This window comes from Nelumbo lutea, chromosome 1, assembly GCF_056320005.1.
Source record: "Nelumbo lutea isolate HS-2025 chromosome 1, American lotus-T2T, whole genome shotgun sequence".
Lineage (NCBI taxonomy): Eukaryota > Viridiplantae > Streptophyta > Magnoliopsida > Proteales > Nelumbonaceae > Nelumbo > Nelumbo lutea.
The window spans coordinates 207,312,953-207,339,231 of NC_142684.1; the positions used below are offsets into that span (position 1 = coordinate 207,312,953).

Sequence of the window (26,279 nt, forward strand, 5' to 3'; positions counted from 1 at the left end):
TCACTAATTATGTTTCATGAGTTGTTTGCTGATTCATTTTAACAATCATGCTCATGATTGTGGTGGTACATTAGCTGGTTTGATGTATTAATGCGTTGCTGTGCTATTCTAAAAATAAATGTCTTAGCTTGGTCTTGATGTATTTCATCAATCTTAGGGTATCAGACCTATTGGTTGGTTGGTTAAGTAAAATTTGACTGATTCAGTGCATTGGCTTATTCAGTTGAAGGTATGCATAAATTCATCAATGAGAGATTGATTATTTGCAAATTGATCATTAGATTCTACACTGTTTATGGAGCCAATGTTGACCCAAACGTCGGTCATTCAGATTCTATTAGGAAATAAAAAAAGAATCTACAAAGATCAGGGGTGCTTATTAACAAAAACAGCTAGTAGGGTAGGTAGCCTGTAAATAGGGTGCATTGCTCGAAATGCATGCTTCTCCACAGTGCAGTCATATGGCTAGTTGTGCAACACAATACAAAAACAGAATGGCTGGCTTGTATCAACCTGCATCTCTCTGAAACCTAAACTGCCAAGAGCAACTCATTGTTATGAAATGTTCCTGACCGAACTCTGCAACAAGTAATGGTCTTGTTGTTATAATTGCGTAGATCTCTGCTAGCTTTCAGTCTGTAGCTTGTACGGCAAAAGGAATCACTGCTCACAGGGCCATGGCACCAACCTGCCAGCATGGGGGAAAGCATGAACCATATGCCATGACTCATGTCTGATCTTAGCACATATATATCATGTGGAGTGTGGCTTTCTAACAAAGATATATTCATTCTACAACTAGGGTCCACTCTTGTACAAAGGAAACAAATAGAATCTATCTTGTACAAAGCATTGTTAATGTATTGTTTCTCTCTCTCTCTCTGGATGGGAGCCATACTGCATCTAAGTGGTCATGTCATCTTTCTCAGATTTTGACTGATATCTTTGACTATTAGAAAAGAGTTTCTGGTTCTTACGAATACTTGCTTGCTCCCTTTCCCTGGTTGAATCTTGAATCTGAGTGGGCAAGTAATCAGTTGCACTACTGTAGTCTGTGTTTTATTTATTTATTTGTTAGGCAGATGGAGGACCAAAGAGAAAAAAAAAAGACAGTCGCTCCAAAGCCATCTTCAATAATGATATTCATTGGAAGATGTGATTTAACAGTGGGGGCCATTTGCATTTGGAATGCTCAGTATGTGATATTCAATACAAGGATCATATAATGAAAAGTTAGATGAACTCCTCCCAAGCCAGGTTCACATTAACAGCCATCATCAAAATGTGGTAGAATGGTGGAACAAAATGACAGGAGAAAAGTGAATATTCAATCTATTCTTGGAAAATAAAAATAAGTTACCTTTTTTAGAAAAATAAAACGAAAAAAAAATTCAACAATAGGAGGTTCAATTCAATCCCCCCAAATCTGATGGAGTATCAAGTGCAAACTCTACAAAAGATGGAATAAAAAGAGACATATCCAAAAACATGACATGGATTAAATGGAAAGGTCCTAATCAGAATGAAGTTTACATAAATTTCATAGCTAGAAATAAATAAAGGAGAAATCATAAGGGCTAAAATAGGCCCAATAGGCAATAGGTAAAACTACAATCACAGTTGCCGAGGTGTGGGCCGCCCTAAGACTCAAGGCTCAATTACATTTGAAGGAGATTCAAAGATCACCATCAAGAAGAGCTGCAAACTACGTGGAGATGGGAATTAATCAATGAAGATTGCAAACTCATAACTCGCAACCAAAACCTCAACATCAAGTATAGCACGGAGAAGAGGGTAACCAGAGAAGAGAAGTTCTAGTCGAGCGGTACCCTGGAGTTTGAATTATACCATTAAGATTAGGGGTGAGTAAAAAAAACTGAAAAACCGAATTGATCAAAAAAATCCATCGAAACTGAACCAAAGATTTGGTTAATCAAATCGGTCTGTTTAGTTTTGGTTCAATATTTTAAAAAAATCGAAGGTATCAGTTCAGTTTTGGTTAACCAAAATAGAAAACCGGCAGTTAATTGAACAGACCGTTATACATATATTTATGTATATTTGTATTATACATTTTCTATACATTATAAATTAATAAATATGCATTATATATAAATATATATTTATAATATATTATTTATTATTTAAAATATAATATAATGTTATACATATTTCTAGTATTTTATTATATATTTATATATTTTTCTATAATAAACATTGTAAATAATAAAAAACTGAAAAACCGACGAACCGAACCGGTTAACCAATCAACTCCAGTTCCATTTCAGTTACTAGTTTTTCAAAAACCGGTAACCCCGATTCAGTTTCAAAAGTTAGCCCACGGTTTGGTTAACCGAACCGTGAGCACCCCTAATTAAGATGGACTATTGGGGAAAGGATTCTCTCTCAATTGATGCATTATTATATGGTTGTAATACTTACTATCAGTAAGGGTGTCCATGGTTCGTGGGCAATTTTTTGCAAACTGAACCAGTACCACTGGTTAATCGGTCCGTCAATTTCAGTTTTTGATCAGTTCGGTTCATTGGTTTTTTATATTTATAATGTATATTATATAAATATATGTATAATATTATATTATAAATAATAAATGGTATATAATATATTATAAATATTATATATATATATATATATATATATATAGGTTAACCGAAAATAAACCGATGCTTTAGTTTTTCAAAAATACCAAATCGATAGCTTTGCTTAACCACATTTTCCAATTCGATTTTCGGTTTGATTTTTTGGTTTTCGACTTATTGGTATCAGGTACGAAATCGTTAAGGTCAGTTAAATGGTGCGGTTAATCACTTAATCTCATTCCATCTAGTTGTGACATGACATTTACTGGTTTTCTATCCTAATAAACTATACATCCCGATACTCTGCAACTGATAATTTGATCTCTCTAGGAAGTCGAATCCTTAATGCTAGAGCTCATCAGAAAGCTCGTATTCATGGTATTCAGGGTCCTTACTCCTTTTCCTGTTAGGTCTTCCACGGTAGAATTTGATGTTTGTGCAAATTGAGGAAATGAGGAATACCATGATTGCAGTAAACCCACAAAGGGATTGAGCAGTTCATACACAACCAGTTTCTCACACAATGTTTATCTTTGGATTTTGTATGATTCGGAAGTTTTTTTTGTTCATAAAATTAGTGTAAGGGCATATCTTATACATTAATACACATGTACACATACAGAATAAAGATACAATCTAACATTATATAATAAAATTTAGGGTAAAAGACTTAAACCTCCCTTCATGTTTTCAATAAATAATAAAACATCGCTCCTATTTTCGAAATGGGCTATAACCCCCTTATGGGGTGATATCATCAGCCTCAGTTAGCAATTTATTAAGATCCATTTGCATGTAATATAAAGTAGAAGTAAATTTTTGAAGAACCAAACTTTGCCCCTTATCCAAACCTTCGGGATTTCTTTTAAATGGTCTGTTTGAAACAAGAAGTCCCTTGTGATTCTGAAAATAAATCAAAGATCAAACCTTCTGTTTGCTCGTTTGGGATAGGAAAAAACCAGCTGAAGGCCCCTTAGAGGTTTTTTGAGTTTTCCGGAATGGATTCCAATATATTAGACTTGTATTTGAATCTCATACAATGCAATAACGTTAGTGAGACAGCTAAAGAGTAAAAGAAAGACCAAGCGGCTGAAATATGCATCAATATGAGATGGATTTGCTTGAGTTTAGAAGCATAGTAGCCTAGAAATGAGATTAATTCTAATGCAACACCAGATATGAGATGAGCAAAATTGATTTTGGTATTGCACCAGAATCAAAAACAAGCAAAGCCAATCTTATGGATTGTTTTCTGCAGTTGCTTAGTCTTTGGTGTTGCAGCAAACAAAACCGTGAATATCGAGGTTTGCGGCAATGTTTTGCCTATCCCTTACAGCAAAAATGAATTCAGATAAATGAGGCTTCCGATACTCGGTAATTTGGGTGTTTTAGTTTCAGTGGGTTTATTTGAAATTTTGAAGTACAATGAACGTGAAAAATGTCATTTTAATGGAAATATCAAATATAAGGGCGCAGGGGAGGTTTCAAAATAGAGAGGTGTAAATATTTAAAAGAAACCTCATGGTATAGAGGTGAGGTGTAAATATTTAAATTTTATGACCTGTACCAAAGACAAGGCACGTATTCACTTTATGACCTCATGGTACAGATAAATGTGTTAAATCTGACTGCTGCTACTTTAAATTCAGATTTCTATCACCTTCAAAATACAAAAAAAAACCCTGATCTCACAACACTGACTTGAGAATGTTCACACAATGGCAATCCAAGCCATATACTCATAAGCCCCTCCCTCAACAACAATTTAAATTAGATCCAATAGCTTCATCAAGTTTGGCATCTAACTTCTAACCTAGTCGGATTCTCAAATTAAATAGAAAAAATCCCTACAAAAGTTTCAATGTTGCTAAATGGAAAAAAAAAAAAAAAAAGCAAAGGTAAAAAAGAGCGAAGGGTCTCAGCCCTCAGTTTGCTCCCTCAGCCTGCGAATGGTGCTTCTAACAGTCACGGCACTGGCAGTGCTGCATCAAAGAAAAATTGGGGAAAAAGAATAGTGAGTATCACAAAGGAAAAGGCAATTACAATGTCAAGGGGAGTAAGATTTTATCGTTTTTTTTTCTGTAAATTAGATATTACCACCTACTTTAGGGGTAGAGACACTTTAGCCCCCAAAATTTAATGTGACTAAGGCTGCATTTGGCATTCCTTATTTGAAGGACTTGTGTCCCTTTTGTAATTAAAAATTCAGTGTAAATAGGGGCATTGGAATGCCAAATGCAGCCTTAGACCCCCTGAACTTTCAGATTGAAACACTTCGGCCTTCTTCATTAAACTTGATTGTCATAGTTAATTTACTAAAACGCCCTTTCAAATTACTAAAATGCCCAACTTTAACTTAAACCCTAATCAAACAAAAGCACAAGTAAACATAAATATGCAAGAGAAAAGGCAAAATGGTCCTATAAATAAGGAAAGGGTAGTTTGGGCATTTAGAGATGTTTCACAAGCACATGACAGTCACACAAGAATCTTTTTCTAAGCTAACGAATGCTAACAAGGGAGTAAAGTGTTGGAATCCAAAAGTTAAGGGGGTCTTCATTGCAAATGAAAGCTCAGGGGCTAAGTGTCACTACCCCCAAACCCTAGGGGGTAATATGTAATTTATCCTTTCTGAAGGGAGGAGGTGGAGGTTGGGAAAGGTAAAGGTATCAGAATCTCACTTCAATGTATAAGCACCGCCTGCTTTAACTTTGCCACAGTCTTTGCAGCCCCAAATTCCAACAACCTTCCTCTTCACTGCATACTGAAATATCTCACCATCCATTAGAATAAGTACTTGCATTTGACATCATTAAATTGAAACAACGTAACTGAATGCCTGGGTAAGATTGAAAGAAAAGAAGTACCTTCCCACAAAACTCACAGAAATATTTGCTATGCTGGCTAACCTCCATCTTTTTAATCTGTTTCCGAAGACTAGCACCATAACGGGTACCTGAAATAAAGATCAAATAAGCACCATTACCGAGTACAGTTATAAATGTACTATATATCAGACTCAATTAGAGAAGCCAGTTATCACCAATGACCATGTAGTTTAGGTGGTCAGTCAGTACCACTCACATTGATAAAAGGATTCAAACCTGCAGAAATACAAGCTCCCCATGTGGTGTATGTCAATGGACCCTATCTGCTACTGTGATCCCAGAAACAACAGATCTAGCATGTAGTACCTCATTACATTGCAATGGAAAGATTGAAAAGCGAGGGAGAGGGAGAGAGACAGAGAGAGCACATCTGATCTAGACCATTTTTGTTGCCCAAAAATCAACAAAGAAGGGAAAAGGGGGGAGTGGGGAAAACAATGTTCAATTGCTAAGAGTTCAACAAGATTTATCAACCATGAATTATTTACTTTCAGTAAGCCTAGCTAGCTCCACCAGGAGATTTGATGAGTCGGCATTTATCAGCACTGAAAAAGTACCAACTGATGATGGACCTTCTGGTCTAACATAGAAACTAAAAGCTGAGAAAAAAGGATAGGACATATGTTGGACAAAGTCCATACTTCAAAAGATAAGTTTTCTATTAAAAAGAATTGCACTTACCATATTTCCCAACAATGCCTGCCTTCTTTGTTCGCTTCGTCTGCATCAGAGCAAGAGTGTCATTAAAACTCAAATCTGGGTAAAAAATCTTAACACTGTAAGTTCAGTTTACAAAATAACAATTAAGGCAATTGACATATTTAGTTAGGTTTTCACATGCATATATCCCCCTTGTTATAATGGTGAAGCAAACAAAAAATACTATACATGTTATTAACGTAAAGATCATCACTATGGTACAACACAACATGGCAACAATAATGCAAAGACTTGTCATACATCTTTGCAGTTCTAACCATAACAGCTGTTTGGCATATATTTGCATAGTTGTCATCAACTATTGATTACCTTGTCAACCAGCACTAAAGAATATCTAATTATCTATCAACTTAAAGAAATAAAAGTGGTAAGAAACTTGGCACATTTAAAAACAATAAAAGAGAAATACTATATCGTTTATTTAATAAAAAATTCTAATTTCATATATTGGTCCTTGCGTCAAAACCCCATCCCGTTCTTTTTCTCCTTTTCATCCCAACAACCAACCCTATAGGAAGGGATCAGACCTGAACTCTTGCTTAACTTGTTAATGAGAACGATTAGTAAGACATTTACCAAGGATAAATAGTCTCAGGTATATAAAATTAAACATCACAGCATATAAACTTAAGACAATATGATTAAAATGCTATATAGCTAACCACCACCTTAATGAATAATTGGCACTGTCCCTGGTTAAGCAAGTCAGTCATTTAGGCATGCAACGTTTAGATCAAATTGTAGTATATGATGGATAATTTGCAACTAAATTAGAGACCAAATTAACTCTTTGTCAAATAGTCATTCATCTTTTCTATTTCTTCTACTTAATCTATTAAATGGTTAACTAAAGAAGACATTAATTTTACCAAAGATCAGTTTTCCGCCAACATTCTCAGAGGCTTAAAGCCCCACATTAAATTAACCTTTCAGCACCGTTTTATCACAAATTTTAAATGTAATACTTGACTGAATAGATTGCATATCCTATTACTTCTATCAGATACTCATCAGTCATCAACTTTGAATTGCTTCTATTAAGTCTATTAATTCCCCTTCTTCCATCAGGACCAGTGCTTGGAGTGGTAAGAGACCCGTTAAGGGGCAAAAACAACAGTGTAATGAGAAGCCTTAGAGACTATTCGATAGAAGTGGCCATGAAAATGCCTACAACCGAAAGAGAGGGCTGAGGGCCGATGTTTTAAAATGACATTCTCCCAATTGAATCAACCACCTCGCACAAAGCAGGTACCCTAATATACAGGAAGTCATGTGAAGCAGATAATAAAATAATTGATACGGGCATCTGGAAAAGACAAGGTGGTATTCGGAGTTCACACAAAAACAATGATACAGGCATCCGGCCCTGATTCACCCAAATACCAGAAATCCAAATTACCAATCATGGACCAAGTATAACAAGCTCAAAGATCTAATGAAATGACATTCAGCCACATAATCTCCAAAACTACTATTCGGAGTTCACACACCCAAAAAGTTAACGATCCTAATTCTTTTCCTTTAGCAGATTACGCGTTTGACACTTTTTTATCTTATCTTTTGAGGAAGATCAGGCTCTATTTATTTTTATTTTTGCTTCATCTTTTGTCATATAGAAGCAAGTAAGCACTAAACAGCTAGAGCTTCTAGGTCGTTTGAAATCACTCTAAAAGATCTACCAAGTCCATGTTTCATAGTTCATATCATCGTGTACAGAATCATTTTGTTTTGGGTAAAAGAATAGAAAACCATAAATACAGATGAAGATTGCAGAAAATGTAAATGTCTTCTTTGATATAAAAATCAAATTTAAGTAGAATTAATGAGGTACTTCTACATTGACAGAAGAGAACAAAGGAGAGAGAGATTCATGTACCATTGTGGCTGGGGTAAAGCGGAGGCCGACTGTAGCAGACCGAAAGATGCTGAAACCCTAGACAGAAGCAAAGTCGGGAAAACCTTTGGTCGTTGGCTACTTAGTTTTTATACTATATGCACGCATGCTATAATTTTGCGCCGCAGTGCGCAATGCGCACCAGGCTAAGCTTTTATGAGGAAGAATGTTTTTGGGGTAAAATGGTAAATTAAAAATACCCCGTCCGCCCAAGGTGCAAATGGATCGGGTCATGATTTGAGCTCCGATTTTATTTTGTAGAATTCGGATCTTTGTATTGGATTCAGATCATTCTTAGTCGATTCGATATATATTATTTATTTATGTAATATAATATATTATTTATTTATAAATATATTATTTGTATTGTATTTTTGTAAATTTATTATATTATTTATTTTTTTATAAAAAAGATGTATATATATGATTAGTTGAATAGATACTTGTATTTTTTGTGTTTTTTATTTAAATTGTTATATTTTATTTTTCTTTTACTAAATTAATTATTTAAAAAATAAATCATATCGGATCAGATTATATCCGAAAATCTGACAATCTTGTTGGAGTCAAATTCAAATCCACGTTTTTGAGATCAGATTGGATCTCCCCTTGATAGTGTCAGATCGGATTCGGATATACCCTAATTGGAATCTGATCCGATCTGTTTGCATCCCTAGCCCCCCTCGGTTGGGTTGGGTTTTGCCTCTTTAATAACAAAAAATACATCTAGGCCTGAGCCTGAGCTTGGCCCAACCATTGGGCCTAAAACTTGAGCCCAAGCCCAACCCTGCTTAAATCTCAAAGCCCAGGCCCGAGCCTAAAGCTTGATCAACAAATAGGGAAAATATATATATATTTTTTTACTCAATAAAAAAACCGACTTATTCCTATTAAATGACCTTAAAACTTAAAAATGTTGAAAAATCTCACTATGGCTTCTAAAGAAAGAGAAAAATAACAAAGAAAAAAATATATTATATATATTTTTATTCTACAAAAACATGTTTTTTGTTATATCAAATATTATTGGGTTGTGGTTCATGCCAAGCTTTGTTGAGAAAGCCCAAGTCTGACCCAAAAATAAAGTAAGGCCTAGTGTTTTGGGTTGGAGCCTAAGCCCACAGGCCTGAAATAATGTCCAAGCTCAACAAATAATGTATTAGGCTAGGCTGACCCGTTAGACAACCTGACCATGACTCTTTCACATTTTTCTAAAACTCACCATGATTTTTCAAAACCCTCAAGGAGCCCTTGTTAGTGAGTTTTATTGTCCAAATGTCCATCTCATTAAGATTTCCATTAGATCGTCATTACAGACCATTAATAGAAGTTGTCCATGTAAGCATTTAAGTATTTTACATGACCAAACTACCCTTGAATGGCCAATGAAGCTTATTAAATGTCTTTTTAATAATAAAATTACCCATGAAGGGCTAGGGCCCGAACTAGTTCTACAAATTTTAAAGTCGAGCCTAGGCCTATCCCATACTTGCTTTCGTAGATAACTTCTATTAATGGCTACTAATGGTGATCTAACAAAAATCTAATAAAAAGTGAGTTTCATACAATAAAACACATTAATAGTAGCTCTCTGGAGGTTTTGCAAAGTTTTGTCTTGTTCAAGTTATTATTGTTATTATTATTATTATTATTATTATTATTATTATTATTATTATTACAATAATAATTTTGTAAAGGTGATCATGGGTCGGGCCAGACCTGATTTGAAAATTTGCCTAAAATTTTCAGGGCATTGCTCTGGGTTGAAAATGAACACCCTACTTTTTTTGATTGATCAAACAAATAAAACACAACAATAGAAAAAGAGAACAAAAAAACCATAAAAACTAAGGAGGGCCAAAAACCCCTCCCACCAGGTCAGACACCTGCAAAACATCTTCAGCACTAAAGAGGGGAAGCATCCATTGTGGGGGTTGCCCCCAAAATTCCTGAACACCAATCTGGCCCTTGGCAGCTAGTCTATGTGCTGCTTCAATAGAGTCCCTTTTTGCTAAACTTACCTTCAAGGAAAAGTCAGACAATGCATACAAGTTGTGAAGGATCGGCCAAATAACTGGATCACACTCAAAAGAGTTCCTGGCGATGATAGAAACAATAGTAGAGGGGTCACAAAAAATATTAACAAATCTTAGGCCCATACCATAAATAAACAAAACACACTCAAGAACTGTTGTGGCCTCTTCATAGAGAGCAGAAGTAATTTTGTAAGGTCTAGACTTAGCAAAAATGAAATGCCCTCTATCAATAGAAAACCAAAAACCATAGGCATTTCTACCAGCTCCAAAAACTTCCATCAGTCATAGCAATGCAACTTTCACACTCCATCTAGTTTTGCAAAAAAGGCTTGTCCACCATCTTTTTAGGCTAAGAATAGTCTATTGATATTGGAAGGGAAACTCTCTTCACTTCCATCATCAACCTGCGAACAACATAAGGGTTGGGAGATGCAGAATCAAAGATGAAGCCATTTATGGCTTTCCATATATTTCACAGAACAAATGCAGATAATTCCAGAGCATCATCACCCACGCAAGACAAAAGCTGATCCTGACTAATCCACCATTCCCACCAATCATAGAAATAGTTAAAAGAGATGAAAATGTCCATGTGAAAGGCTAATTCACTGCCAAACCAAACTGCTCTAGCATGACCGCACATAAACAAGGCATGCATAACAGATTTAGATACTCTACCACAGATTGGACAAAGGTCTTCAGTTCCTATCTGCCTTCTCACTAAGACTTGCTTCACAGCTATACTATCATGGCAACATTTCCAAATGAAACGCTTTATCTTTTGAGGGATTTTCAGGGCCCAAATTTTCTTCCAAATTTTGCTGCCAGAGGGGCTTTGGACTACTCTTTGAATAGCTGGTTGCATTTTATTAGCTAGACTCTGATGAGCTGATTTAACTAAGAACTTGCCTTTTGGATCTAGCTTCTACATTAGAATATCCACCCCCCAAGCCTACGAATTTCAATTTTACTTATGTTGTCAATGGTATTATGGTCAAAGACTTCAAGTAACTTTCTATGATTTGCATATCTATCAAATCAGCTACTTTACCTTTCTCACTATATCTGGGTTGAGGACCCATTGGTTTGAAATGAGGGATTCCATCAATCCACATGTCCTCCCACAAAGACAACTCCTTCCCTATGGCCACACTCTAGCATGCCCCATCCCTTAACACCTCTCTTCTTGCCAAAATGTTTCTAAATCTCCAAGTTCCCCAAGAGGGACTTGGGGCTTTATAACTCAAAAAAATGATTTATTCCTATTAAATGACCTTAAAACTTAAAAATGATGAAAAATCTCACCATGGATTGCAAATAAAGGGAAAAATAACAAAGAAAAAAAATATATTATATATATTTTTATTATACAAAACATGTTATTTTGTTATACTAAATATTACTGCGGGGCTCAAGCCAAGCTCTTTTGAGAAAGCCCAAGCCCAACCCAAAAATAAAGTAGGGCCTAGTGTTTTGGGTTGGAGCCCGAGTCCACAGGCTTGAAATAATGTCCAAGCCCGACAAATAACGTATCGGGCTAGACTGACCCGTCAGGCAACCCGATCATGACTCTTTCACATTTTTCTAAAATTCACCATGACTTTTCAAAACCTCTAAGGAGCCCTTGTTAGTGAGTTTTATTGTCCAAAAGTCCATTTCATTAAGATTTCCATTAGATCATTGTTATTGACCATTAATAGAAGTTGTCCATGTAAGCGTTTAAGTATTTTACATGACCAAACTACCCTTGAATGGCCAATGAAGCTTATTAAATGTCTTTTTAATAATAAATTTACCCATGAAGGACTAGGGCCCACACTAGGCCTATAAATTTTAGAGTTGAGCCTAGGCTTGTCCCATACTTGCTTTCATGGATTATATTGGTCACCAATAGTGATCTAACAAAAATCTAACAAAATGTGAGTTTTGGACAATAAAACTCGTTGATAGGAGCTCTCTGGAGGTTTTGAAAAGTCCTAATGAAATTATGAGAAATGAAAAAAAAAAGTCATAGTGAGTTTTAGACCATATCCATTTTTTGTTCATTTGTTCAAGATTATTATTATTATTATTATTATTATTATTAAAAAGGTGGTGATCATGGGTTGGGCTAGGCTCGGGCTCGGGCCTACACATTTTCTGTTGATAAAGAGGCAAAGCCTAGCCCAAGCCTGACCCGATCCATGAACAGGTCTATTTTCCTCACATCTTTAGGATCAATTGCATTACCAATGGGATAACTTTGGCTGATTAGGAGGACAGTCTGAGGTGTTTGAGTTTGAAAGCTTCCTTGACTTGACACATTACCCCACTCAGTCCCTTTGCAATTATTCTTTTACCCCATACCCTTAATTACGTGTCATGCGAAAGAGGTTCTCAAACAACCTAGGATGGATGGTTTTTCTTTTTCACCATTAGCCATAGCTTTTCTCTTCCTACCGCTTTTAGCGTTTTGCATGGAATGGGGCTTTTGTGAAATCTAATAAATTGGGTTACTTCCGTAGCATAGTGGTAGTGCGTTCACTTCGTAAGCGAAAGGTCGCGAGTTCGATCCTCGCCAGGAGCTCTCCTTAAAAAAAAATCATTTTTCATATAAAAATCAATGTTTAAATTTTAAAATATCAGTACTAAAAACCACATGCCTTTATATTATTTTTAGTTGTTTTTTTTCAAAAATTGATTTTGGGATACATTTTTATATATTTTTTCTATTAAAAATTTCCCAAAATACCTGTTTAATTCAAAAGAAACGATAAATGTTATACCACAAATTTGATCATTGATAAAAATAAAGTTAACAAATGTTAAGAAAGTTAGATAGTTATTCTGACAAATGTTAGAAATAAATTCTTTTGTTGGATCTATGCAAATTAATCCTAGCGATTTATGAAGAATTAGAACTACATTCTCCATCTTTAATTGAATATCATCATCATTTAAGCCTCGTCTTAAATATATGAGATCAGCCATATAAATTCTTTAGCTGAAGGTTAAAAATATAAATGGTATATGATACATATCAAATTTCAAGGTCACTAGTACATAAAATAGATTAGAGTTAAATAATAATGACCATCTTAATATAAAAAGAAAAAAAAAGGATAAAAAGTTTCAATCAAGGATTTAAATATTGTAGCCAAGGTTCTAAATATTGACAAGGGTCAGTGTATCGGCTTGTGTTGGTATATTTTTTTTATTTTTTATTTTTTGAAACCGATTTAGAGGGTTCAGTTTAAGGTCCAACTATCCTCTAAACCGGCGGCTGACCCAATACAATCCCTAGAGGGACGTATTGGTAAGCCATTGGCACAATATGTATCAGCTGATATGGCCCGATACGTATCAATACTTCCTTTATTGTAACGTGTCCTGTAAATCATGTGTATCTGATCGATATGGACACGTGTTGGCCCATATTGCGTTGTATTGGCAAACACATTAGGGCGATTGGAACCTAGATTGATTAGTGTGCTTAGCAATTTAACACCTAAGCCCTTAAATCATTAAGCCACTTAGTTTTTTTGAACTAAAAATGAAATAAAATAATATTTACTAATTTTATTCTCTAAATGCAATCCTAATAAGCGATACACGTTTATGTCTAAAAAGTAACAACTTCAACTAAAAATTAAAAAAGAATAATATTCAAAATTAGTATTTTACAAAATAATGGAGTAAACAATTTATCAAATCTACATTTATATCAAATGATTATTTGAATATCAAGAAATTAATACAAATAAAATATTAATAATAGAATAATAAATTTTAGTACTTAAAATTTACAAATTTTTACATGGTATATATCTTAAAAATTATATATATTTATAATTATTAATTAATATTTTAATTTACATTAAATAACAACATACTTATTATTTTATAAAAATAAAAAAATATTTATACAATATTCAAGAATATTGTAAGTGTTGTGGTGAGGCAAGGTAGGGTGGTTTCCTTGAAGGATGAAGAAGGACTAGGACTAGGGTCGCAAGGGGAGATAATGGGTATTGCTTCGCCGGTTAGGAGATTCAATAGAGTTGGGCAACAAAAGCAGTAAAAGAATGTGTGCTCATTGTTCTTTTCCCCTCATTTTATAAGGGGGATCCCAAGACTTTAAGGAGAATGATCCAAAAAGGGTTCGGTTCTTGGGGTTACACCACGTGTCCAATGAGATTCTCCAAGGACAAAGTTTCTTTTTTCCTAATGATCCTCATTTGGCACGTGCATGCTACAATCTAGCATAGGTTTCCTCGTAGTCACATGGAAAAGGCAAGATCCAGGTATGACTGGCGTGTTTAGTTGTGAGCTCGATCACTCTCGAGGCATTGCATCATGGCTTTCTCAAGTGTCAGGTCTAGGACGACTCTTTGGGTTCATTATAGGTTTAAGATAGCCTTTTGAGCTCGTCGCAAGCTTGGGATGGATTTTTGAGCTCATCGCAAGTATACATATGGTTTTGTTTTGATATCTTCATCTAATTTTAGTAATTAAAAATTATAAATTTTCATGTGATATTTAGCTTACAAATTTTAATAGATTTGATATATTTTAAGTTGAGGTTATATATTTTTATAAGTTATTAATGATATTTTAATTTGCATTTGAGAATTAAAATTTGGTTGACTTCTTTGTTAATGTAAAAAAAAAAAGTAAAATAGAAAATAATTGGACTCACCCTTAAGTTTTCTAACAATTGTCTAAATCCTCCCTTACCGTTAACTTTCTGTTACACTCTCTTCACATATGACATCACGTGACATATATATACTTTAAAATTCCTAAAATACCCTTTTATGGTTCCACTCCATTATAGTCTTTGTCTTCGTCTCCACCTGCAACTCCATTTCTATGTTGTTCTTTAAGTGTATCTATTTAATCTTCTACACATCCACTAGATGCTTGGAATTCCCCTATATTCCACTTGGCGTTTGTCCATTTCTGTCAAGGTTTATCTTCTATGATAAATAAGCTTTTTAACAACCAATATTTAACGACATGATTAAAAATTCATTATTATAAGACACTATTAACGTCAAAATTTGTGCATCTTTGGTATTGTTCAACATCTTTTAATGACCATTTTAAAAAGTTGTCGTTATTGATAAATTAATTCTGCCATTAATAATGAGAGATATAAAACTTATAAGGAAATTGTCTAAAGCTCACTCACCATAACTTTTCAAAATCTCAAAAAACAATCATGTCTAATCATCCATTGGAGCACCATTTGTAATGATTAAAAGAAGTTGTCACATCAGCGTGAATACAATTTTCATGACCAAACTGCCCTTGAATGGTGAGTTAGCCTTGTTAAAAATATCCTACGTGCATCTACAAAAAATTTGTAAAATTTGTAAATTTTTTATCGAGTGACGGTAACTTCTTCTTTTTATTCCCTATGATTCCCCCACCTGGCCTTTTCCATTCTCTTGTTGCATCCAGCCCTCAAAATCATCCATACACGCCCTTGTATCCCTGTGAATTTGAGGACACAATAGTTGTATGGTGTGCATGAGAATCTCCGCTCTTGTATCAAGAACTTAGTAGTATAGCTAGATTCCATGCATTCATTAATTAGCTTAAACCTTAGAAGATAAAAGAAGCTAATGGAATAATAGAAAAGTTAGAGATGAATAAAGAAATTTTCTCAAGTTGATCGCAATTTTAATAAATACCCACTTATTATTTTTCATGTTCTACACGAAACCCATGACTAAAACTTGAGAAATTATCATTGATCATGAGTCTGAATGCTAATACAATGTTTTTCCATTACTAGGTGATATCAATTATCAGAAACAATAGGGGTACTTTAAGATAATATGTAAATAGTAAGGGTAGAGTTAGTCAATTAGCTAAACCATAAGGGTAGTTTAAGAAATTTTCCCTTATATAACTTATTATATATTTTTTTCATATACCACTAAAATATACATTTCTATATATGTATACATTATTTGTAGCCATTTAATTTTACATGTAGTATTGTTAATGTATTTATGGAATTTATATATGTTTCCCTAATGTATATATCCAAGTGTTTTCATATTCTCGTCCATATCCATGCATTTCCAAAGTATATCTGTATCCGTCCGTATCCATATCCAAGTTGTTTGATACGATACCTGATACCAATACTTTAATCCTTGGTTTCAATTGGTAAAACATTTAATACTAAGAAATTGACAATCGAGTTTGTTGAGGCCCGTGGTTTACAGGTAAATAATCTTGGGAAAATTGGTCAAGGGGTATCTTTTTCTCATTGACCAACTTTACAATGTTCTTTTTGCATTTACAAATGGCTCTCATGGTAAAATAAACTCCACTTCCCTATGTAAAACTTACTATATTTCGGGTGAGTAACTTTTACACTTGAGGGGGAAATTTTATATAGCATAATGGGACAACTTTGCCCATTTTTATATTAGCCTTTTGTTGGATAAAAATGTCATTTTGTTACTTACCTTGGAATCCTATATATCAAAAGAACATGGGCAACTACACTTAACAAGGTAAATGCTACCTTGGAAATATTTACTTGGGTAAGTGCACTTACCCGGGTAAGTTACAAAGATGCAAATGAACGATGCCTTTGAACCATGTTTTAACTTGTACCTTTTCTCCTTGACAATGACTCTCTTAGGCAGCATTTGACATTCCATATTTTAAGGACTTATCTCCTTTTTGCAGTTAAAAATCATGCACAGTTAACTAGAGGTGTAAATCGGGCCATGCCGCTTGCGGCCCGACACGACCCAACACGATTTTGAGCTGGCCCAACCCAATGGTCCACGAGCTATGTCGTAGCCCGACATGATTGTATGGGTCGATGGGCCATGCTAGGCTTGGGGTTTCAGGTCAACGAGCCGGGCTGGTATGGCCCATATATATTTTATATAATATATTTATATATATAATATAATATAGTATATAAATTATAATTATATAATAATATAGTATATAATATATTAATAAAATAAATAAATTTTTTCAATTTTATTTAACTATTGTATATATAAGCAATTATATACATCAAAATTCATATAAAATTAAAATTAAATTTTTTTTTTCAATTTTTTAAATAAATAACTTTTGCCTGGTCTACAACCCAGCCTGGTCCAAGGCTTAGTCCACGGACCAGCCCAATCCAGGCCTGCATGGTCTTTGGTCGTGCTAGCCTAGCACGACCCATTTTACACCTCTACATTTGACTAGGCAACCTATCAAAGAGTAAAAACATGTCAGTGTTCACGTGGGCCCATATGCACAGACTTTAACTATAGTCTATCCAAACTCCATATGCATAAGTTGTACACAAATGTCACAGACAACTTATAGTTATGACTTATGAGCTTTCTTTGTCTGGCTACATAGCATACTTGAACTCACTACTAGCCAAGAATAGAGGGATACAAAATGGAAAATAGAGATATTCCATCCGCTCCTTACTTATCATCTTCCTCTATTGTGATAGGCTTTGAAGCATTTAGGCGAGAATGGAAAAATCTGTGTTGCCAGAGTGCTGGAAAGACATAATCCCCTATGAATTTTGGTCAATACCCCTCATTGGTTACCATTTTTGTGATTCCAGCTTGTTGTTTGAGGTGCAAGAGATGAAAGATGCACAATTTATAATAATTAAAGGGGAAATTACTTAGGCCTTATTCATTTTCTTTTGGAACGAGATCTGCTCCTCACACATGGACGCCTCACTGGCACATCCACCGTGTATTGAGAACAATTCTCGTGAATAATAACTTATAAGTATGGAAGATGTTTCCAATGCATGATAGGATATGTGTGAGGTCGATGTGAGGCGCCCTGTGTGAGGAGCATATCCGGTCTCTTTCTTTTTGGTCATTTACCCAGGTAAATGCATTTATTTTGGTAAGTGAGACCATGACCATTCTATTCTTAAAAATAAAGAATTAAAAAGAAAGGAGAATATTATCCCATCATGTGTTGGAAACTTTTTTGTGTGTGCAAAGTAAGTGATTTTTCTATGGATCCCGCTAGAATATGTGAAAAAAAAACATGGGAAAATCAATCAATGGGAACCACAATTCTATTGACTGAATTCTCCCCTTAAGAATTTAGAAAACAAATGGGACCTCGGCTTAATAATAAAATCCCAGGTCGACAATCACAAAAAAAATGAATTCAATTCAAGAGTAGCCACTTTGTACAAAAAATTACCAAAAGCTTAGATGATATCCAATATGCCCATCTCAAGATCCCCAAATAGATGGGACCAACATTGGATAATGGCATTTTAATACATGGAGGGAGTTGATGCTGTGCAATCCGGGCACTCCTAGCTGGCAGCAGACTAGCTCCTCGTTGGGGACGGATATTACCTGAGAAGAGAGCGGTGAAGGATTCCCGGGGAACTTTCCCGGTGGGACTACTTCGATGCTTAAGTTAGAACGCTGGAGAAAGTAGTAAAGAGTGTAAAGAAGGCTAAGAGTGTAGGTCACGCTAGATCACTGAGTTAGATCGAGAGAAAGTTTGAGATATTCAAGATAAGATATCAGATATTCGAGAGAGCCCTTTCCTTTAACTAGGGGGCTCTTATATATGAGTGTTCTTGTCAAATCGGGCGTAACTGCCACTGGACCTCTGTTGCAACCATTATCTGCCAGGGCTGCGCAGGTAACCATTACAGGGTACTACCCAATCAGATGAGTGACACGTCTCGGAAGGACAGACACGCCACCACCTGTCAAGAGACGTGGGCGCAGACTTGTCGGGTTGGTAGGATTGCGTTGTCGGTCAGGAGACGTGGCGCAGTCTGACAAGTACGGTCTTGTCAGATAGAAGCTTCCTAAAAACATCGCGTCGCTTAGTAGCGAGCTACCATGTCGCGAGTTACCTTGTAGCGAGCTCTTGAAGGTATTGCAAAGTGATTCCTCTTGAAGTGGCCCTTGAGGCAGTTTTTCTACCTAAGTATTGGGGCAAGCTGGTTATCCTAGATCGCGAGCTGGGGTAGACTCGTCTTGGATTATTCCCTTTTAGTACACCGGGGGTCCTCGAGCTCATGCTGTAGCGAGCTCCCCCTGTAGCAAGCCATGACATAGCAAGTTGTCCTGCGGACTCGTTACTTAGTCGCGGTCAGGTTGTGATGCTGAGTTGTTACTTGTGCTGAGTCATGTCCACGTGTCACTATCTCAAGGGGTCAGGTCAAATCACCCTCCATCAATTGCCCCCACTCCTCAGGCTAAGAGTGTTACCTTAGCATGAGGAGTTCACGAAGTGTGACAGGTGGATTTGACCGATGTTCAAACTTGATTGACTGCTCGCATTAAATGTGCGTGCGGAAGTCAGGGGATTTTTGACTTTTCGAACGCCGAGAAAAGCGCCAAAGTGGCTCTTAACTCTGGAGGTCGTGCAGCCATCATTACCTCAATCATGGAAGATGTGCAGCCAGCCACATTTCAGTTTTAGAAGACGTGTGGTCAGCTTGACTACGAACCATCAGATCTATCTCAATCTGATCCGTTGATTTGACGATATAGTGACTCTAAATAGGGGGGCCCCAGGCCTCACTTTCTTTTACGCTAACTTACCTTGTCTTCAGTTCTGAGGCGCGTCTCCATCTAGCTACTCGAGCTCTTTTCCCGTTCACACCGTCTCTTCTTTTTTGGTGAGTCTTATCATCTTGTCAATATGTCTGGATATCCGTACCACGTCTATTCCCGAGACGGTAACCAGGATGACGCCCCCTCGAGCTCAGGGAGAGCTTGGGGCAGGCTTCAGAGGCTCGGGAGGCCTCTGGCGAGACGACTTCCACTTCTCGGGGCAGGGATCCCGACAACATCGGTCCCTCCTCTATGTCGATGGAGAGACTTAGATCTTTAGTTCTTCATTTTAACCTTCCCGGAGACCTCATCTATAGTCTCCCTTCTAGTAACTTTCCTTGGGAGCATGATCCCAACAAGATAGTGATCTTTCAGGAACAACTCAAGGCTAGTCTGCGCCTGTTTTATGAGTATTGCCTTCCCCTCAATCTTGATATCCTCTCCACCATCCTCTGCATCAAGAATACTTCTCCTAGAGTGCCTCCAGAAAGGTGTTCCTACTATTTTTCTCCCTACCGCAGCTTCAAGCTCTTATACGAGCTGCCGAATAGGATCCCGGCCTAGAAGCGGGACTATTTTGTTGTTCGCAACCCCGAAGGGTGGCCCTTCCCAGCTCACTGGAAGGCCGTCATCCATGATTCAGGGGTTGAGTTGGACCCCGAAGTTCAGAAAACGCTGCAGTCCTGGGCAGCAGTTGGCTTCCATTGGTCGGACTACTTGACTAAGGAGAAGCTCGCGTAGGCCTGTCTGAGCCCGGGTAGGTTTCCTTTTAGGTCGTGTAGTGCCTTGTTAATTTTTTTTTACTGAACTAATACCTTGTGGTTTTTTTGGAAGCCATCATGTCTGGTGTTGACGCACGCGCCTTCTGCCCAGCAACCAGAAGCGCAAGGCCAAGAGGTTGCGTCCTGACCAAGCCTCCACTTCTGGGGGTGCTGAGTTCGAGTCTACTGACTAGTCTTCGCTTCTCCACCACCTGAGGTTCCACATGTCCCATTCGAGGGGGTCTCCACAGAAGGTGGCACAGAAGGGCCCGAGCTCCCGGTGCAAGGGTAGTTTCCTTTGTCTGGGCCATCCTGCCCCTTCCCCTTCCCGCAGTTCCCTATCGGGAACTGGGATGATGTTAATGACTACATCGTGGATGCACGAAAAGGCTGAAGGGTGATCTGCCACGAGGAGGTCGCTAGCTGGGGAGAGATGGACCCCAAGGAGCTCGCCAGGTTTGCCTCTGCCCACTGCATGTTGGTAAGTGTCATTTCTCTTCCTTCTTTCTTTTTTCTCCTTTTCTCTTTTTTGACCTTAGCCTCCTGTTGGCAGGTGAACTCCGCCATCCACGCCATGGCCCTCCAGACAAACATCCACTTTGGTGATGCTCATGCTCAGAGGTCAACCGTGCAAAAGCTCCAGGGCGAGCTCAACCGGGCCCGAGGTGAAGTCCTTCAGGCTCAAAAGGGGAGCGAGGCCCAGGAGCTGCTCGTCCGGGACCAGGAGGTGCAGATCGCTAGGCTTTCTGAGGAGAGCACTCGCTACAGGGAGGAGTTGTCGAGGGTGGCGGCGGAGAGGGAGCTTCTTCGCCAGCAGGTTCGAAACTTGGAGTCTACGCTTCAGGACCGAACTCGGAACTTTGAGACCATGGTGGAGGCCGAGGGGGCTAAAGTGGTCTGGGACTTCAAGGACTCCTAGGATTATCATGACCTCCAAGTGGAGTATAGTTCAAGCTCGTGCTGCTCCGGATTCAAGCTCTACCGCTGGTTGGTCCGGATGAAGTTCTCTGGGCTCAACCTCAACGACATAACGATGAAGGGCCTGGATCTTGAGATGACGGACCAGGTAGAAGAGGAGGAGCCTGACTCCCAGGAGGATGATGACGAGGTGGAGGAGGTGGACCCTTGAGGCTAGCGACTCTTCTATTTTTTTTTTCTTCTGACTGAATTCTGGTGGTTCCCGGGTGTCAGAACTCGGTTTTCAAAATCTCTTTCTTGGGCGGTTGTGCCCTATTTACTTTTGTTGAAATCTCTTCGGGCTGTTAAGTCTAGTTTTTATTTATGAATTAGTAATGGAATTTTTCTTTTTCTGCTAAGTATGGTGTGCTCTTTATTTTTTGTCGAAGTGGTTTCATCACTCGGACTGTTAGAGCTACATACCAGAAGTAGGATTTTTCGGTAGTTGTTACCCCGAGCTAACCCTTAATGCTTGAGGTATTTTTTTAGTATACCTCGAAGTAATTACCATGTATGCCTGAAATGTATGTTCGTAGGTTGTTCCTTGTCAGGTTCAGCCAATATACTGAGACGAGCTATGCTTCATAGGGTTCAGACCCGAGCTGCCTACGCCTCTGATACTTAATACTTTGCCTTTACCGGTGAAGCGTCTAAGTCTTCCATCGTGTCGAGGTCTTAGTTAGCTCGGTGTTTTAGCCCTTAGCATGAGGGAGTGACTTATAGTCCACTCTTGGAGTTTGCCCATGCCATGGAGGTGACTGGGTCTCATTGCACCGAGGTCGTGCTAGCTCGGCATTTTGGCCCTTGGGATCTGAGAGTGGCTCGTGGTCTACTCAGTAGTTAGCCCATGCCATAGAGGCGACTAGGTCTTATTGTGCCGAGGTCTTTGTTAGCTCGGCATTTTTGGCCCTTAGTCTCTAAGAGTGACTCGTGGTCTACTCAGTAGTTACATGCAATACTGCCTTAAGTTGACAATATTCCATGCCCGAGGTACTTGTTTCCCTTCAAGGGTTTCGAGCTCGTATGTTCCTTCCCCGAGGTAACCTGAAGTGGCACACTATGTTCTTCCAAAAGAAGTTCTTGACATTTCAAGTTGCGATCGTCACGAGAGGTTCAACTTCTACCCACTTGGTGAAATAATCCACTGCTACCACTAGGAACTTCCTCTGGCTTGTCGTTGGTGGAAACGGTCCGAGTATATCAATGCCCCATTGTGCAAAAGGCTATGGGCTGATGAGATACTTGAGGTCAGCAGCGGGCTGATGGTGGATATTGGCATGCTTCTAGCACTTGTCACACTTTCTAACGAGCTCAATAGCATTTGCTTTCATTGTTGGCCAGTAGTATCCCTGTCGTTGCGCTTTTTAGGCGAGGGCCCTGCTTCCCAAGTGTCCGCCGCACAGACCCTCATGAGTGTCGTAGAGTACGAGCTCAGCTTCAGAAGGTCACAAGCTGTGCAAGTAGGGGAGTGTGTAGGATCTTCAGTACAGCCGTTCGTCTATCATGACGTATTTGGCCGCCTGACGCTCTACCCTTCTAGAAGCATTGCGATCTACAGGGAGGGTCCCGTATAGTGGGAAGCTCGTGAGCGGGTCAATCTAGCTCGGCTCTGCTTGACCAACAGGAGCGACCTCCTCTGCCCCCCCGAGAATTCTAGGCCGAGGCAGGTTCTCTATGTATACGGTTCTCATGGTGTTATCATTGGTGCTAGCTAACCGAGACAAGGCATCGGCCTTAGTGTTCTCCGACTTTGGGACTTGCTTGATGAAGTGTGACTGGAAGTTGAGCAGAGCCTTTCTTACTTTGGCTAAGTAGGCTATCATAGTCGGTTCACGAGCTTCGTATTCGCATGTGATTTGATTGACCACGAGTTGTGAATCGCTGCAGATGACGATATTCTTGGCTTTCACTTCTTTGGCTAGAGCTAGCTCGGCTATCAACGCTTTGTACTCCACTTCATTGTTGGATGCCGCGAACTCGAAGCGTAGTGCGTACTCTATTTTTGTGCCACTTGGGCTGTGTAGAACTATTCCAGCTCCGCTGCCCTGTTGGTTCGAGGAGCCATCTATGTGAAGGATCCAGGGCTCCTCATCCCAGTTCGTACTTGGCCTAACTGGGAGAGATGATGCACTAGTTACTACCTCACGGTGCTCGGACTCAACCGGCCTGGGAGCTCCGAGCTCGCCCGAACTGGGGGCCTCGTGCTCAACCGGCCTGAGGACTTCGGAGCTGAAAGTGCACTCTGCGACAAAGTCTGCTAAAGCTTGGGCCTTGATAGTAGTTCACAACTTGTATTGGAGGTTGTACTCGCTGAGCTCAATGACCCACTTCGTCAGTCGACCAGAGACCTCAGGCTTGAGCAGAACTTGCATCATAGGTTTGTTGGTGAGGACGACAACAGTATGAGCTTGAAAGTACCGACAGAGCTTTCGGGCTACAATAACTAGTGCGTAGGCCAGCTTTTCTATCTTTGGATATCTTGTCTCTGCTCCCTACAACACTTTACTAACATAGTAGATAGGTCGTTGAACCCGATCTACCTCTTTTATTAGTACCGAGCTGACCACTTGATCACTTGCTGAGAGGTACAACTCTAAAATGTCACCTTGCTCGGGCCGGGTTAAAATCGGTATGCTAGCGAGGTACTTTTTGAGCTCGTTGAACGTGAGTTGGAAATCTTGGGTCCATTCAAACCCTTTGCTTTTAATTTCCTTAAATAAAGGTAGGAAACGGTCTGCCGACTTGGACATGAAGCGGCTCAGGGCGGCTATTCGGCCATTCAGCCTCTGAACCTCCTTCATTTTTCGAGTTGGTCTCATGTCTAGGATGGCCTTTATTTTGTCCGGGTTGGCTTCAAAGTCACGCCTAACAATGTATCCCAGGAATTTACCCGAGGTGACACAGAAGACACACTTATTCGGGTTCAACTTCATGTTAAATCTACTTAGAATTTCAAAAACTAAATGCAAGTCTTGTATCAAGTCTCATGAAAACTGGGTTTTGACGACCAGGTCGTCTATATAACACTATTTTTTGGCCAATCAATGGCTCAAACAACTTATTTACAAGTATTTGAAAGGTTGCCCCAGCATTTTTTAGCCCAAAGGGCATGACCTTATAGCAATACAGGCCAAGCTCGGGTATGAAGGCAGTCTTTTCCTCTTATGACAGGTCCATCCTGATCTGGTTGTAGCCCGAGTAGGTGTCTAGAAAGCTCAGCAACTCATGCCCCGAGGTCGCGTCCACCAAACGGTCAATCCTAGGAAGTGGGAAGCAATCCTTTGGTCAAGCTCGGTTCAGGTCGGTGTAGTCGATGCACATGCGCCATTTACCATTAGCCTTTTTCACCAGAATGGGGTTGGCCACCCAGCTTGGGTAATGGACTTCCTTGATAAAATTGGTTGCAAGGAGCTTCCCAACCTCCTCGTCGACTACCCTCCATCGCTCTGGGGCTAGGTTGCATTTCTTCTGTCTAATGGGCCTAACTACAGGATCAGTATTAAGCTTATGAATTATAATGCTAGGGCCTATGCCGAGCATTTCTGTCACAGACCATGCAAAAACATCTAAATTTTCGAGTAAAAAGCATACCAATTTAGATCGTAGAGGCTCCTCAATGGAAGCATCGATCTGGAGTGATCGAGCTAGGTCCTCCGTCGAGGCTGGGATGGAGGTGGTCTCTTCTGCGGGCGCAACTCGCTCCTCGCTCTGCTTTGTAGGTTGCTCCAGCTCGAGGTCGACGACCACTTTGGTTTTCCCTTTAAGGGTGGTGATGTAGCATTTGCGAGGGGGTTGCGACCACTAAGAAATCGTGGCTGAGCCTCACTATGCTAGGCCATGTGCCGATTTCCACAGGTACTGTGATCCTTCCCAGGGGCCTGACTTCCTCTCCGCTGAAGCCTACTAGGGGAGTGTTCGCGGGCTTCAGGTCGCTCTCTTGGAGCTGAAGTTGGTCGAAGACTGCTTTGAAGAGGATGTCCGCTGAGCTGCCTGAGTCGACGAGGACGCATCTGACTTTGAAGTCGTTGATCTTCACCTTTATGATGAGCGTGTCATCATGGGGGTAGTGGACCCATGTGCATCGTCTTCTGTGAAGAAGATGAGGTCCTCCATTCTTGGCCGCTTCGGGGGGTTTTGTTCTTCCCTGATGGCCTGCTAGACTCGGGAGCATCTCTACTCTGCTCCCCCTACCGACCTGCTTTATTACTATTACTATTTTGTACAAAATTTCTTAGATACCCACGACGGATGAGCTCCTCTATCTCGTCGCAGAGGTTTTTACAGTTCTCAGTGTTGTGACCATGGTCTTTATGAAAACTACAATACAAATTTTTATTTCTAACATTAAGGTCCGCCTTCAGCTGAGGTGGTCACTTCACATACGAGGCGTCCTTGATCGCCATGAGGATCTCGGCCCGCTTCACGTTGAGGGGCGTATAGTCTCTTTCTGCTGCTGTAGCTCGAAAAGGCTGATTTGGCTTTGCCCCCGAGCTTGGTCCTTCTTCTTCTTGCTGTTGCCCTGAGCTAGGGGCTCTGGTTCCCTCTTTCTTTTCTCAAGGGCCTGCTCGCACTTCTGGTTGACCTCTTCCTCCGTCCCTATGAACCGATCTGCGAGCTTGAGGAACTCGGTCACAGTCTTGGGCTGATTGACAACTACGTGCCACTTGAACTCTTTGTGGGTGATGCCTCGCTTGGCCATAGTGAGGCGAACTACGGGATCCAGATCGGGTATCTACAAATAAGCGTCATTGAACCACTTGATGTAACTTCGAATGGACTTCCCTTCCCTTTGAACTATGCGGAGGAGGCTTTCTTGAGTTCTTGGGCACCTCTTGCTGGTGA

The 26,279-nt window shown here is 39.2% G+C and overlaps 1 protein-coding gene and 1 non-coding gene across 2 annotated transcripts; one reads left to right on the top strand and one right to left on the bottom strand.

Annotated features, from left to right (window-relative positions):
• Positions 1-4,216: 4,216 nt before the first annotated feature.
• Positions 4,217-8,231, bottom strand: LOC148880629 (large ribosomal subunit protein eL43z-like). Its single transcript, XM_088962597.1, has 5 exons — positions 8,085-8,231; positions 6,170-6,209; positions 5,468-5,556; positions 5,282-5,364; positions 4,217-4,582 (listed from the first exon to the last, which is right to left on the bottom strand). The coding sequence occupies exons 1-5, from the start codon at positions 8,085-8,087 to the stop codon at positions 4,519-4,521; spliced, it is 279 nt and encodes a 92-aa protein (XP_088818723.1). The 5' UTR covers positions 8,088-8,231; the 3' UTR covers positions 4,217-4,518.
• A 4,401-nt stretch (positions 8,232-12,632) lies between these two features.
• TRNAT-CGU (transfer RNA threonine (anticodon CGU)) lies at positions 12,633-12,704 on the top strand. Its single transcript has one exon. It is a non-coding gene; the product is annotated as a tRNA-Thr (tRNA).
• The last annotated feature ends 13,575 nt before the right edge of the window (positions 12,705-26,279 follow it).

Coding starts and splice junctions, on each gene's coding strand:
- LOC148880629 (XM_088962597.1), bottom strand. Junction 5,557..6,169: donor AGGCATTGTTGGGAAATATG/GTAAGTGCAATT, acceptor TCTTTATTTCAG/GTACCCGTTATGGTGCTAGT. Junction 5,365..5,467: donor TCTGTGAGTTTTGTGGGAAG/GTACTTCTTTTC, acceptor GAGATATTTCAG/TATGCAGTGAAGAGGAAGGT.